The following is a 14988-nucleotide window of genomic DNA, read 5'->3' on the forward strand; positions in this document are numbered from 1 at the left end:
TGGAATCCCATTAAGTGCACCTAAGAAGTTCAAGAAATTCAACATTAATACAAAGCTTACATTCTATATTTCTTTTTTTTTTTTCCTTATGTCTCAACTGTGTCCCTTTGAGCCTCCTCTCCTCCATCTTCAGATTCCGTCCAGCATCATCCTCGGCATTCGATTGTCATCTATTTAGACTGTGTTTTTTTTTTTTTCCCCACTTGTGGAAACATATATACAACCTAAATCTTCCCATTCCACCCCCTCCCTAGCATTCTATTAGTGAGATTAATCACATTTAGAATGTTGTAATGCTATCACCTTCCCACCATCCATCAGTAGAAATTTCCCTACACTCATTTCTTAACTCCCCATTGCCCCTTCCTCCACTTCTCATAACCCATACTCTACTTTTCATCTCTGTGGTTATATTCTCTGATAATTTCTTTGTGCTTACTGTGGGGCTTAAAATTAATCTCTTAAATCCATAACAATCTTGTTTTCTTTCATACAAAGTTAACTTCAAAAGGACCCATAAACTATGTTCCTATACTCCTCCATTCCCCCACCTTTATATAGTTCTTGTCAAAGATTACATATTTTATATTGAGTCCAAAACCACTGATTTGTCATTAGAGTTTGTGTATTTTATATCCTGTAGGAAGTAAATAGTGGAGTTACAAATCAAAAGTTATTGACTTCTATTTGTATTCCATTGTGTTCAAATTTTTTTTTTTTTTTTAATTTATTGAGGCTTGTTTTATGTCCCAGCATATGGTCTATTATGGAGAAAGATCCGTGGTCACTAGAGGAAAATGAGTGTCCTGGTGATTTGGGATGTAAGGTTCTATATATGTCTGTTAAAATTCTCTGTATCTCTCTCTCCTTTCTTTGTTTCTCTGTCGGTAGGGCTCCCTTTAGTATCTGAAGTAGGGCAGGTCTTTTATTGGCAAACTCTCTCAGCATTTGTTTGTCTGTGAAAAATTTAAGCCCTTCCTTAAATTTGAAGGAGAGTTTTGCTGGATAAAGTATTCTTGGTTGGAAATTTTTCTCTCTCAGAGTTTTAAATATGTCATGCCACTGCCTTCTCGCCTCCATGGTGGCCGCTGAGTAGTCCCTACTTAGTCTTATGTTGTTTCCTTTGTATGTGGTGAATTGCTTTTCTCTTGCTGCTTTCAGAACTTGCTTCTTCTCTTCAGTATTTGAGAGTCTGATCAGAATATGTCTCGGAATGGGTTTACTTGGATTTATTCTATTTGGAGTTCACTGGGCATTTATGCTTTGTGTATTTATATTGTGTAGAAGGTTTGGGAAGTTTTCCCCAACAATTTCTTTGAATACTCTTTCTAGACCTTTACCCTTCTCTTCCCCTTCTGGGACACCAATGAGTCTTAAATTTGGACGTTTTATTTTATCTATAGTATCCTTGAAATCCTTTTCGATTTTTTTCTCCATTCTTTCTTTTGTTCTTTCATTTTCTGTTCTGTGTTCCTCTAGGACGCTGAGTCGTTGTTCAGCTTCCTCTAATCTTGTATTATGAGTGTACAGAGTCTTTTTAATTTGGCCAGCAGTTTATTTTATTTCCATAAGATCTTCTATTTTTTTATTTACTCTTGCAGTTTCTTCTTTATGCTCTTCTAGGGTCTTCTTTATGTCCTTTATATCCTGTGCCATGTTCTTCTTCATGTCCTTTATATCCTGTGCCATGCTCTCGTTCTTTGTAGTCATTTGATTAATTGCGCCAAGTACTGTGTCTCTTCTGATATTTTGATTTGGGTGTTTGGGGTTGGGTTCTCCATATCATCTGGTTTTATCATATGCATTAAGATTTTCTGTTGTTTTTGGCCTCTTGACATTTGCTTTGCTTGGTAGGGTTCTTTCAGGTTGTAAAAAACACCAATCTAATTTTTCAAATCTACAACTTGGTGGCGTACACTTTCTCTAACTAGCCAGCAGATGGCATCTGCAAGTCACTTGTTCCCCTCAAGTCACTTCTCCTCAATGTTGTCTTTGTGGTGTATGGGGAAATGAGTCTTGTGGGTTCAATTGGTGAACTCAGTTTGGGTGCGTTGTTGGTCCTGTCCACTCTCAATGTGGGACGTGTGTCTGGGTGGTTAGGGAGGCAGGGCAGCTTTAATAATCAAACCTCCCAGGTGTTCCCGGAAATTCAAGGCTGTTGCAAGTCTAAGCCTTCCTTTCAGTTTTGCCCCAGATTTTCTCTGCCGCTGACCCAGAAGTCCCTGGCATTGACGTAGCGACTCTGGGTTTTCTGAGCGGGCCCCCTTCTCAGCTGTGATCTTCCAGGACCTCTGCTGAGGGAAGGCTGTGCTACATCAGAAGTGCGCGCTGTCCGTCACGGGAAGCCCCGGGTCGCCGGGCTATTCAGGGGCGCTCCCAGCCTGAAGCAAAGATGGCTGAATGGGTCGTCTCAAACCTTCGCTTTTCGCACAGCTCTGCTTTCCCAACTCCAGGACAACTGGCTGTGTATGCACCCAAGGCCGCCATCCATGGCCGATATTGTGGCGTGTGCATGGTGCTGTGGGATACACTCCCCGTCACACTGTGTTTCCTGGTGTGGCTCTGGGCTGTGGGTACGGCCCTGGACCAGAGTGTCTGCAGCCTTCCAGGGAACTGGCTGCATGCAGCGTGGTTTCTTTCTCCTTTTGGCTCTCCCCTCTACCCCCCGGCCCTGAGGGAATCATCAGTGGTCTGTCCTCCATGCCAGACACCGAGAGGTCGGCACAGCCCACTCCTGCCGTGCTTCACAGTGTGGTTTTCTCTGTCGTTAACTGCAGCCCCTCCTGGGTTTTTTTTTTTTTCTTTGAAGAACTAGTCTGTCTCCAAACGCCAACCCCGGGTTTCTCCACACCACAGCGTGGCCGCGGGACTTTCAGCCAGCTTACTCACTCGTTTCAGAATGCAGACTCCTGGTTTCACCAAGTGCACGGTCCCTGTGGTTTTAGCAGACCTTGTCCAGCTGGTGCATCGCTGAAACTGGTGTTCTGTGTCATTTTCTGGTTTTTATCTAGTATTTTTCATGGAGGTGTTTTTTTGCCCTGTCTCACCTAGCTGCCATCTTAGGTTCCCATGTTCTTAATTAAGATGTGTTCAAGACTCTGTGGAAATAAGAGCATGGTGAAAAACTGAGAGACCGATACGATGATCAGAGCACAGGAAGTTGGAGAGACATGAAGCTAAAGAGGAAGATAGGGTCAGACTACACAAATCCTTGAATTCATATTAAGAATTTTTGTCTTTAACCAAAGTGCAGTGTAAAGGCATTGTTCCCTTTTAAGTGCATGGAATCACATGATCACATTTGCATTTAAAAAAAGACATTCTGATATGGTAGATCAGATGGCCTGGAGGGGCGCCAATATGAATATGGTGACACCATTTGGGAGGTTCTTAAAGAAAGTTGTAGCCCAAGTGAGATACAGTGATAGGTTGGAATAAGGAGGTGACTCTGGAGATGAAGGACAGTGGGCTAATTTGATACAGATTAGGAGGATAAGTCTATAAGATATGGTGATGGATTGAGTTATGAGTGAAGGAAGGAACATTGTCAAAAACTGGCTCAGGTTTCTGGATTGTTGAATTGGATACATTAGTTTGGCATACTTTATTTTACATAGGAAATACAGAAAAAAGATTGGTTTTACTAACTAGATTATATTGCGTTAGAAACGCCTTTGAGATAGTCAAGTAGAGATTTCAAATAGGTAATTTAATGGCATCTTTGACTTTTCTATGTAGTAAATAAATGGGCTGTCCATTCTTTTGTTTCTAGTAACATAGCTGATTAGTAAGGCCTTATCATAGTTATCGCTTGAGTAACTGGTAATAAAAACGAATGTAGAGTTTGACTCTCAAATTAGGGTAATAAAAGAATGTGAAAAGATTCTTCACTCTATAGAGCAACTAGGAACAGTTCTCCTTTGGTGAATTGCAGAACCAAGAATACATCCTAGGAAAAGACTAGGGAAAAGAGAGCAAAAAAAAATCTAAATTCAAAATAAATTTAAGAACAGTGTATTTTGAACATTGAAGTTGAATATTTGCTTCTTTTCGGTAATAAAGTAATTAATGGTTTACCTAAACTGCAAGTATCCAAATTATTGTGAATCTACAATGAGAATAGTTACATTGGAAAGGAATTGTTTTTATTACCCCATCATGCTTGTTTGATGATTCTCTGAGAAATCACCATAGAATTACATTGCCATGAATTACACATACAGTGTTGTACTACATCTCCACCATCATTACCAAAACTTTTCCATCACCCAAACGTAGCTCTGTACCCATTAAGCATTTACCCCCCAGTTGCCATGCCTCTTTAATCCTCTTTAATTTTTAGAAGAACATTTCTTTGGTATTTTTTGCCTTTCATGACACTGACATTTTGAAGTGTCCGGCCTAGTAGTTTTGTAGATAATGGAAAGCCATCCCTGTAAGGCTTTCAGATTTGTTAGTATGGAGTTGTAAATATCTAAATAATGTGTAATTATAGTTTGGCAGTCTTTCTTCTGCACACCCCAACCCCCCAACCTTTGTTCCAGTATTTATTTGGGAGGATGCTTTTAAATATATGCATGGAATTTTGAAAAATAGAAATAGTAAAAAACACCTTCTAATTTATAACATTTGTAGATTTTGAATAGTGATATTAAACTTAAAAATTTTCCTGTTTCTCTCTGATCTTACTTTTTTATAATTTAAAAAACCACTTTAAACATCTCTAAATGCAACGTTCCATAAAATATATATACATATTTCTGTTTACATAACATTAATTTTGGTAGTTTGAATTCATTTTTAAAAAAGTGTTCTGAGTTTCTTCTGAAATTAAACATTAAAAATGCTACGTACATAAATTTCCCAAAACAAATGACATACCCTCAGGCACAAAGAAGCAAAGAATCCATTATATGTCTTCAAGTGGCTAGAGGAGGCCAGGGTACCAGCTACCAACTCAGGTGCAGGGCCTGGAGAGCACTCCCTGCCCCTGCTAACCAAGTCAGATGGTGAGCTGTGCACGAGTCAGATGGCGAGCTACGCACACGTCATATGGGGAGCTTTGCATGAGTCAGGTGGTGAGCTTTGCATGATATAGGTTTTTTGGTTTTGCTCTTTTCCTATCAAACATAATAGTCCTAAATAGGCTCTTATGCTTTTGTCTAAACCAAAACACTCCACCTGGTTAATAGCAACTAAGACACAATTTCTGAAAGTCTGATCTTTCTGTAAGATCAGATCCTTCAAAGTTGGTATATCTTGGCTGATTTTATGAAAATTCTTTGGAATCTGCTGTAAGTCTGTAACCAGTCAGGGATTCTTTACCAGCGTCATCCACCAGTAGATCCACCAGTACATGGGGTTTATCATAACTGAAAGAGGTGGTAGTGTTTCTCAGCATTAGAGAGTGTTGTCCTTCTGTCTTTATTTCCATTTTATTAGTTGGGGGAAATTCTGGGTCAGTTAAGAAGCCATCCAACTCCACAAGGCCATTGTTAGGACCATTCCTGGAGTGATATGAGTTCAAAGCGCTGCTACAGGGGTCAGAGTGTTGGTTACTTGAATGGAAAGAGTTATTTCTACTTTCTGGGGTTGGAGGGCTTCCAGGGGCCATGTCGATCATAGTTTCTTCGGTCATCCCCACGTCTACATCACCAGCGAGCTCTTCTCTCTGGTTTCCTTTTCCTGGATTGTCTTCTGCAGCCATGCCTGCAACTGTCACTGGAGACAACTGCTCTCCACTCTCACTTTCTGAGACAGTCGGCTGGTAGGATGTGATCAGTGATACCTGTTTTGATTCAGGTTTTGCCTCTGAAGTGGCATTTTTGAACACAGAGAGATAGGACTTGGTTAACAGGATCCTTTCTCTCTTAAATAGATTCCTCTTAACCTGACGACATATGAGTACCAGGATAAGTGTTAGAAAGAGTAGGAAAGCAGAACCAACTGGAATCCAAACAGGATAGTTTGTGCTGCTATCGGAAATGGTAATATAGCATTCTTTTGACTTTTCGGTTCTAACAGTCCGCGTGTCTGTGATGCCTTCTGCTGAAACACAGTACTTGGAATTCAGGGAGGTCACTGGACACTCAGCTGGCACAGAGTCTCACTGTAATCAACTTCCTTCTCCTTTATGACTTCACTTCCATTAATCCTCACATACAGAGCATATGTGAACGTGTAACAGTCTCTATTTTCATAATCATACATGGCTTTTGTCACTTCACCATTTAGAATAACTAAAGAGTGAAATGTCAATAATGATTTGGTCTTCTTTCTGACATCTGGTTTAGGTGGTCCAATTTTCCCTTGTTGGTATACAATAAATTCTTTTGACTCTATGTGGGCAGATTCCTTTTGCCCAAGCCTAGCTTTAACTCTGGCCGAGAGTGAGTCTGATGGATCAAACATTTGGTAAGAAATATTAAAATAATGATGAGATATATTGGCACAAGCCTCAATCCATACTGGTTCTCTGTAGTTCTTTACCTGTATGGTGAAAACAGGGGTCTGGGGCGTGATTGGGTACTCCCAATATGGGTTAGGATTCATGTTATAGGACTCAGTTGTAACATCGGTTGGTATAGGCACTGAGGACAGCTCCGGATCCACAGTACCCATCTCAGGCCTACTCCAGGTGCTCACAGCAAGGACGAAGAGCAGGAGGGCAAGGACTGCCATGTTGCACCTGACCGACCTCGGGTCAGCCCCCCAATCTTACATTTTAAGTTTCCGATGTTTTCAAGAATAGTCACTATTCTTTTTTAAATTTGCATTTAAAAAATCCACATAAATTACATTCATTGTAAAGAAAAAATACTAGAAAATACTGACAAGCAAAATGAAAAAAATAAGTCTTCTGTAAATCCTACAACTCATATAACAACCGTGAACTTTTGACAGATTTGAAGGAAAGAGTGTGTATGTTAGAGACATTAAAAGAATTTTCTTTGTTATAGAAACCAAGTTATAGCTTGATTTTTCCCCGTTTAATAGTGGTTATATTATTAAACAACAATAATGAAAGAATAGAAAAGTAGTGGTGTTCCTTCATTAAAAGGAAACAGCTTGGGAGGCTCCTGTCTTATCAGTCAGCATCTAGATACTTAACACGTGCTGTAAATAATTCTTAATGGTTATGTCAGTTACTTTTTTTGTTCTCAGAATCTCCATGGATGGGGTGGAGGAACACTAGAGAGATGAATGCTTGTGGAAAGTTGAAAGTTATGAAAGTATAAAATGTCTGTTATTTGATACTGTTTCATGTAAATGCCATGGCAACAGAATACTTTATTTTAATTTTTAACATTTGATTTTTAAATACGCAGAACAGTCTCCATTTAATAGATATAAAATATACAGTGACACGTCTCCCTCCCATTTTTGTGTCCCAGCCTCCTGGTTCTCTTCCTCAGAGGCCACCAGTGCTCTCAGTTTCCAGATATTTTTCCAGAGATAGTTTATTTATGTACAAGAAAATTTGTATATATCACAGAACAAATTTGAAAGTTCTCTTTAAAAGTGTAACATTTATATAGGTTTTTAGAATCTTATAATTTACTTTCACATATATTCCCCCTTATCCTCATAAACATCCTGAGAAGTAGTAAAATTAAAACAAAAGTAAAGAATTACTACCTAAGAAATGCAGAAAAGGTAAAATCAGAAAATGATCATTTTGTAACTTCTGAAATAATTGATTTAGGTAATGAATGGTTATCTTTCTAGAGATAGTTCTGTATATATAAGCATTTATGTTACCAGTATTCTCTAGGATGATCTCACTATTCTTTGTCCCCCCATCCCTGGACCTTGTTTATGCCTTTTCTCCTTGTGAGATGCCTGCTCATGTTGGGAGAGGATGATTTTCAAAGTTTTGTCATTTTCTAAGTTCATATACTGTACCTGCCATGAATACTTTCTTGTTCACCTCTCTGCCCGAACAAAGATGATCTCTTTCTTCTGAACTGTTAGGATTCTACATGTCTTTCAAGGCATAAGTCACTTGTATAATGGTTTATCATAGTTATACATGTTTTTGATTTATCTCTTATTCAAAAATCGAAGGTTTATGAGGGAATAGATTGTGTGAATATTATTCTGCTTTGTACCCTTTCTCCTGTACTCGTAGGGTACTTTGCTCATTGTAGATGCCTGAATATGTCTTATCTATTGTGTCTTTAATTATTACTTTTTTTTTCCTTTGCAGTTATTCATGATAGCAAAGGTAGGTTTTCTTTCTATATAATTGATTAAATTTATTTATTTATTTATTTATTTATTTAGAGATACTATCTGTTGTACAGATACCTTACAATTTACAAATATAAACATTTCCCCCTGTAGGGTACTTGAATGAAAAAGAAGAAAAAACAGGCAAACTGCTAATAAGAATCTATTTAAGCTTTAGGATTTAATATACAGGGTATAACCAGATGGGATTTTCAGAAACTGAAGGTTTTATTAAACAGGAGAGTTTAGTAGACTGATTTGTCCAACCTAGGATACTGTTGTAATGAGTCTGGAGAAAATCTTGCAACATTGCAGTTGTACTTGGCAATAATTAGTGGACATCTCCTTTAGAAGAGGGTGTACATTCTTAATGTGTTTCTGACACCTTGTCCATTTTGCTTATTTGTTATCTGCCTAACTTCTGTAGACATTTCAATTTAAAACCTTTAATGACATCTTTAAATATTAAGATATCTTATAGGCCAAATTTGCTATAAATTGTTCAAAAGAAAGAAATAAGGCCTTAGTTAATAATACTTTAATGGACAAACTTGCAAAACTACCTAGAGCATTTAAACACTATTTAAATTCTAAGAAAGTAGAAGAGTATTTAGTGTTTTCATGATGTATTTTATGCTAAAGCAGTATTGTTTATTTTATATACTCAGTGGTCCCATTGAAGTCAGAATAGTGTCTTGTGGAGATGTCATATTTAATGAAGATAGCTGGAGCGACCTGGAACCCTGGTTTTCAGTGTAAGAGGCAGTGGTTAAGAATAAGGTCTATGCTGAAAACAACTCACATGTCCATTAATAGATGAATGGATAAACAAAATGTGTGTGTATGCACATACACACAGAGAAATATTATTTAGCCTTAAAAAGTAATGAAGTTCTGATAGCTGCTCCAGCATAAACAAACCTTGAAAACATGCTGAATCTAATAAGACAGATACAGAAGGACAGATATTGAATGATTGAAATTCCTGAATAAAAAAATGTCCAGAGACAGAAAGTCAATTACAGGTTACCATGGGCTTGGGGGAGGGGTAAATGGGTAATCAGTGCTTTATGCCTACAGTTTTTTTGGGGGTGATGAAAAATTTTTGGTAATGGATGGTGGTGGCAGTGTAAGATTATAAATGCAGTTAATACACTGAATTGTGTATTTGAAAAATGGGTTAAAATGGGAGATTTAGTTTTATGTGTGTGTTACTATAATAAAAAAGATTAAAAAATAAAAAACAGAGACCCATCAGGTTATACACCAAGGGATCAACATCTTCGAGTTTGGAGATAGACCAAAAGGGGGATGCGAAATGAAACGAAATAAAGCTTCAGTGGCTGAGAGATGTCAAATGGAGTCGAGAGGTGGACTCTCAGCAATGGAAAGAGGAGATTCAAGTCTGTTGAATTACCAGTTTTCTAGATCGATGTTAGAGAAGCAAAAGAGAAAGGGTAAACAAAATCAAGGGTCACATCCAGCCTAAGAGACATGAAGGGTCATTTCTGGCCTAAGAGACATGAACAGTGGTGGTACCATTATCCTGGGCAGGATGAGTTGCTGTTTGGGGACAAGATACTAAATAATTCTAAATATGTTGAAAAGTTTGTTCTTAAGAAATTTCTTGAGCAACTGAAGCATATTCTGATTTACTAAATACTGTAGCAGAAGTCTGAGATGGAGCATTTTAGTATGGTAAGCATATTTTATAAAGACTGACACTGAAGAAGGCCAGAGAAAAGTCTGGCTTTTATAGACAATGATACTATAGTAAGCTACACTTGGAATATTATACTGGCTAGTTTTGAACCCCTTCTTTTAAGAAGGATAAAGTTAGAGTGAGAAAGGTAGAGAAACAATTGGCCAATATGTGAAGTACTATAGTCTGATTATAGATAGAAAAGATTTATACCTGAATTTTCAAAAAATAAAACCTCGGATTGTAGAAAAGAAGGTGGAGACTTTTCAGTAGTTAGAAGTTTTGGTTGAGAATTTCTTCAGGCCCGAGTTACTTCTCCAGTGTGTCAAATAGCAACTTTTTTATTCAGCAATTTCCGAAGTCCTTGCTATTGGGGTAAAATTGGTTGAAGACCTTGTGAAGAAATATTTTTTGTTTGTTTTGTTTTTCTCTCTTTTCTGATGTGAGCATGTTCAAATGTTTAATTTCTGAAATACATCACTGAAATTTCAGGTTTTATTTACCTCTTCAGAATGGAAATAATTTGTCAGGATTCTAGTCTTTTTGCAATATATATTTTAATCAGTGATCTTAACTCACACAGTACAGTTAATATGCTGAAGTTTTCAATGCAATACTATACTAAAATTAGTTTAATAATGCTCATTCAATATAATGAATTCTTGTCTAATGGAACTGTTAAAGGGGAGAGAGTCACATTTTCAGTTTTAAAGTATTATTGAAGGGATATATCTTGCGTGTGGTCTTGGAAGATATATGTTGAATTTGTTTCATGCTTCATAAAATCCTTCAAAGTTTCACATTGGGACTGGCGGTTTGATGTGCTGAGCCCTCGAGCATGGGACTTGCCCTTATGAAGCTCATTACCACAAAGGAGAGTCTAAAGTTGTATGTAATGGTGCCTAGGAGTCTCCCCCTGAGTACCTCTTTGTTGCTCAGATGTGGCCCTCTCTCTCTCTAACTGAGCCATCTCGACAGGTGAACTCGCTGCCCTCCCCCCTACGTGGGACCCAACTCCCAGGGTAGTAAATCTCCCTGGCAACGCAGAGTATGACTTCCGGGAATGAATGTGGACCTGGCATCATGGGACTGAGAGTATCTTCTTGACCAAAAGGGGGATGCAAAATGAGACGAAATGGTTTCAGTGGCTGAGAGATTCCAAATGGAGTCGAGAGGTCACTCTGGTGGACATTCTTATGCACTATATAGATAACATCTCTTAGGCTTTAATGTATTGGAATAGCTTTAAGTAAATAGCTGAAACTACCAAACTCCAACCTAGCAGTCTGGACTCCTGAAGACAATTATACAATAATGTAGATTACAAGGGGTGACAGTGTGATTGTGAAGAGCTTGTGGATCACACCCCCTTTATCTAGTGTATGGATGAGTGGAGGAATGGGGATAAAAACTAAAGGACAAATGGGGTGGGATGGGGGGATGATTTGGGTGTTTTTTTTTCACTTTTATTTTTTATTTTTGTTCTGGTTCTTTCTGATGTAAGGAAAATGTTCAGAGATAGATTGTGGTGACGAACACATAACTATGTTATCATACTGTGGACAGTGGATTGTATATCATGGATGATTGTAAGGTGTGTGAATGTATTTCAATAAAACTGAATTTAATAAAAAAAAATCCTTCGGAGTTTCAGTATCTACATTAGGCTTTGGTATGTATAAAGAGAATTTACTTTTGCTTTCTTGATTGCTGATCTATGATAACTTTTTTAGCTTTTTGACCTATTTGAACAGGGGTTATAGATAGTTTACAACAGGAATTCTTTGTTTTTTCTTACTTTATCACTTGATTTTAGTAAGAAGCCAGATTTTCCTCTGCCTTACTTTCAGACATTAATATTCCTAGTTTCTCTGCTTTTATATTGGTAGTCAATGGAAAACATAGATATGAGACATTTCATACATAGAACTCATCTCTCGTTTAGGAATATAGTTTTTTAAGTGTCTTGAGAGGAAGATAATTTTCAACAACCATTCAAATTGTTTTATTTAATTATTATAAAATATTTCTTTAATTAAAATTAGACTTTGAAATACTTATTATCTTGTAGGATTTAGTTAGTTTGTAAATTTATTTTTTTATAAAAAATTTTTATTGTGGTAACCCATATACAACATAACATTTCCCATTTTACCCACTTTTGAGTATACGATTTGGGGGTGTTAATTACATTCACAATGTTGCGCTACCATCACCACCATCCGTTACAGAAATTTTTCCGTCACCCCAAACAGAAACCTTGTATCCATTAAGCATTAACTCCCTATTCCCCAACCTCACCCCCTGCCCTAGTACCTGTTACCTACTTTCTGTCTCTATGAATTTGCATATTCTAGTTATTTCATATAAGTGAAATCATTCAATATGGTAAATTTATTTTTAATAATGTACATGTGATTCGTTACGTTAGAAACTTGCATGTTAAATATTTTGCGAACAATGGTTTTTTTAATTCATTTTATTGAGATATATTCACATACCATGCAGTCATACAAAACAAAGCGTACATTCAATTGTTTACAGTACCATTATATAGTTGTGCATTCATCACCAAAATTAATTTTTGACATTTTCATTACCACACACACAAAAATAATAAGAATAAAAATTAAAGTGAAAAAGAGCAATTAAAGTAAAAAAGAACACTGGGTGCCTTTTGTTTGTTTGTTTGTTTGTTTTTTCCTTCCCCCATTTTTTACTCATCCATAAACTAGATAAAGGGGAGCGTGGTCCGTATGGCTTTCCCAATCACATTGTCACCCCTCATAAGCTGTATTTTCATACAGTCATCTTCAAGATTCAGGGGTTCTGGGTTGTAGTTTGATAGTTTCAGGCATGTACTGCTAGCTATGCCAATTCATGAGAACCTAAAAAGGGTTGTCTATATTGTGCGTTAGAGTGCCCACCGGAGTGACCTCTTGGCTCCTTTTCGAATCTCTCGGCCACTGAAGCTTATTTCATTTCCTTTCACATCCCCCTTTTGGTCAAGAAGATGTTCTCCATCCCACGATGCTGGGTCTAGATTCTTCCCCGGGAGGCATATTCCACGTTGCCAGGGAGATTCACTCCCCTGGGTGTCAGATCCCATGTAGAGGGGAGGGCAGTGATTTCACCTTTCAAGTTGGCTTAGGTAGAGAGAGAGGGCCACATCTGAGCAACAAAGAGGCATTCGGGAGGAGGCTCTTAGGCACAATTATAGGGAGGTCTAGCCTCTCCTTTGCAGCAACAGTCTTCCCAAGGGCAAGTCCCATGGTAGAGGGCTCAGCCCATCAAACCACCAGTCCCCTATGTCTGTGAGCACATCAGCAACCATCGAGGTGGGGAAGCCCAGTATTCCTGCATTCTCCGCCAGCTCCTCAAGGAGGCTCTGCATATTTTTTTCATTTTTTTTGATTAACTTTTTTTTTGAATCAACTATATAAAAAAAAAAATTAAAAAAAATACAATAAAAAAATATTTCAAACAAACCATAACAAGGGAGTAAGGAAAAGACAACTAACCTAAGATAACTACTTTGCTTCCAACAGGTTCCTACTCTACCCCAAGAAAATAACCTAATATAGCAACATTTCTGTGAACTTGTTCCTACCATACCCATCAGAAATTAACAGACTATAGTCATTCCTGGGCATTACCCAGAACATTAAATTTTCCCATGATAGGTTATCATTCCCCCTTCCTTAATTGTTCTTTATTGTTAGTTCCCCTACATTCTACATTATCAACCATTTGTTTTACATTTTTCAAAGTTCACATTAGTGGTAGCATATAATATTTCTTTTTTTGTGTCTGGCTTATTTCACTCAGTATTATGTATTCAAGGTTCATCCATGTTGTCATATGTTTCACGACATTGTTCCTTCTTACAGCCGCGTAGTATTCCATCATGTGTATATACCACATTTTATTTATCCACTTATCTGTTGAAGGACATTTGGGTTGTTTCCATCTCTTGGCAATTGTGAATAATGCTGCTATGAACATTGGCATGCAGATATCTGTTCCTGTCACTGCTTTCAGATCTTCCGGGTATATACCGAGAAGTGCAATTTTACTTTCATTTTACGTTCATGATGAAGTCCTTTGATGACCAAAAATTTTGAATTTTGATGAGGTCCCATTTATCTATTTTGTTGTTACTGATGCTTGTGCTTTTGGTGTAAAGTCTTAAGAAACCATTACCTAACACAAGATCTTGAAGATGCTTCTCTACATTTTCTTCCACTTGTTCATTGCTTGTATGTAGAAACGCTACTGATTTTTGGGTGTTAGATCTTCTATCCTGCCACTTTGCTGAAATTTTTTATTAGCTCCAGGAGCTTTGTTGTGGATTTTTCAGGATTTTCTGTATATAAGATCATATCATCTACAAACTGAAAGTTACACTTCTTCCTTTCCAATTTGGATGCCTATTATTTATTTATTTAGTTTTTCTTGTCTAATTGCTCGGGCAAGAACTTGCAGTACAATGTTGAGTAATGTTGGTGGCAGTGGGTATCCTTGTCTTGTTCCTGGTCTGAGAGAGAAAACGTCTTTCACCGTTATGTAAACTGTTAGCTGTGGGCTTTTAATATATTCCCTTCATCATGTTGAGTAAGTTTCCATCTATTCCTAGTACTCTTAAGTGTTTTTATCAAGAAAGAGTGCTGTATTTTGTCAAATGCCTTTTGTACAGCAATTGAGATGATCATGGGTCTTTTTTCTTTCTTTCTGTTAATTTGGCATATTTCATTGATTTTCTTATGTTGAACCAACCTTGCATACCTGGAATAAATCCCACTTCATCATGGTATGTTATTATTTTAATATGCTGCTGGATTCTGTTTGCTAGTATTGCATACATTCATAAGGGTTATTGTGGGGGAAGATGGCAGAGTAGGTGAGGTGGAACGGGCTTCTCCTCCGGGGAATTAACTAGAGAGGGGACAGAGGATACCCAGGACCTTGGTTTTGGGGTGTGACCGGCCATAGGGTGTCTGGAACAGGACACAGAGGGGACGCGAGAGACGTGCGAGAGACGTGCCTCGAGGGAA

The 14988-nt window shown here is 37.7% G+C and overlaps 2 protein-coding genes across 5 annotated transcripts in view; one reads left to right on the forward strand and one right to left on the reverse strand.

Moving 5' to 3' along the window:
• Positions 1 to 14988, forward strand: part of TAOK1 (TAO kinase 1) — a 204000-nt gene that overhangs the window by 51347 nt on the left and 137665 nt on the right. The window contains exon 1 of one of the 4 annotated variants that reach the window (XM_037809472.1): positions 8209 to 8227. The exons of the other annotated variants lie outside the window; for them this stretch is intronic. The gene's annotated coding sequence lies outside the window, so the exon portion shown is untranslated. Of the gene's footprint in view, positions 1 to 8208; positions 8228 to 14988 lie in introns of those variants that run through there. 4 annotated transcript variants of the gene reach the window in all.
• LOC119514696 (interferon gamma receptor 1-like) lies at positions 5270 to 6681 on the reverse strand. Its single transcript, XM_037810477.1, is given in 2 exon segments — positions 5270 to 6087; positions 6090 to 6681. Coding segments are annotated over 2 exon segments (1410 nt in total).

This window comes from Choloepus didactylus, chromosome 18 (genome assembly GCF_015220235.1).
Source record: "Choloepus didactylus isolate mChoDid1 chromosome 18, mChoDid1.pri, whole genome shotgun sequence".
In the NCBI taxonomy this organism is placed as follows: domain Eukaryota; kingdom Metazoa; phylum Chordata; class Mammalia; order Pilosa; family Megalonychidae; genus Choloepus; species Choloepus didactylus.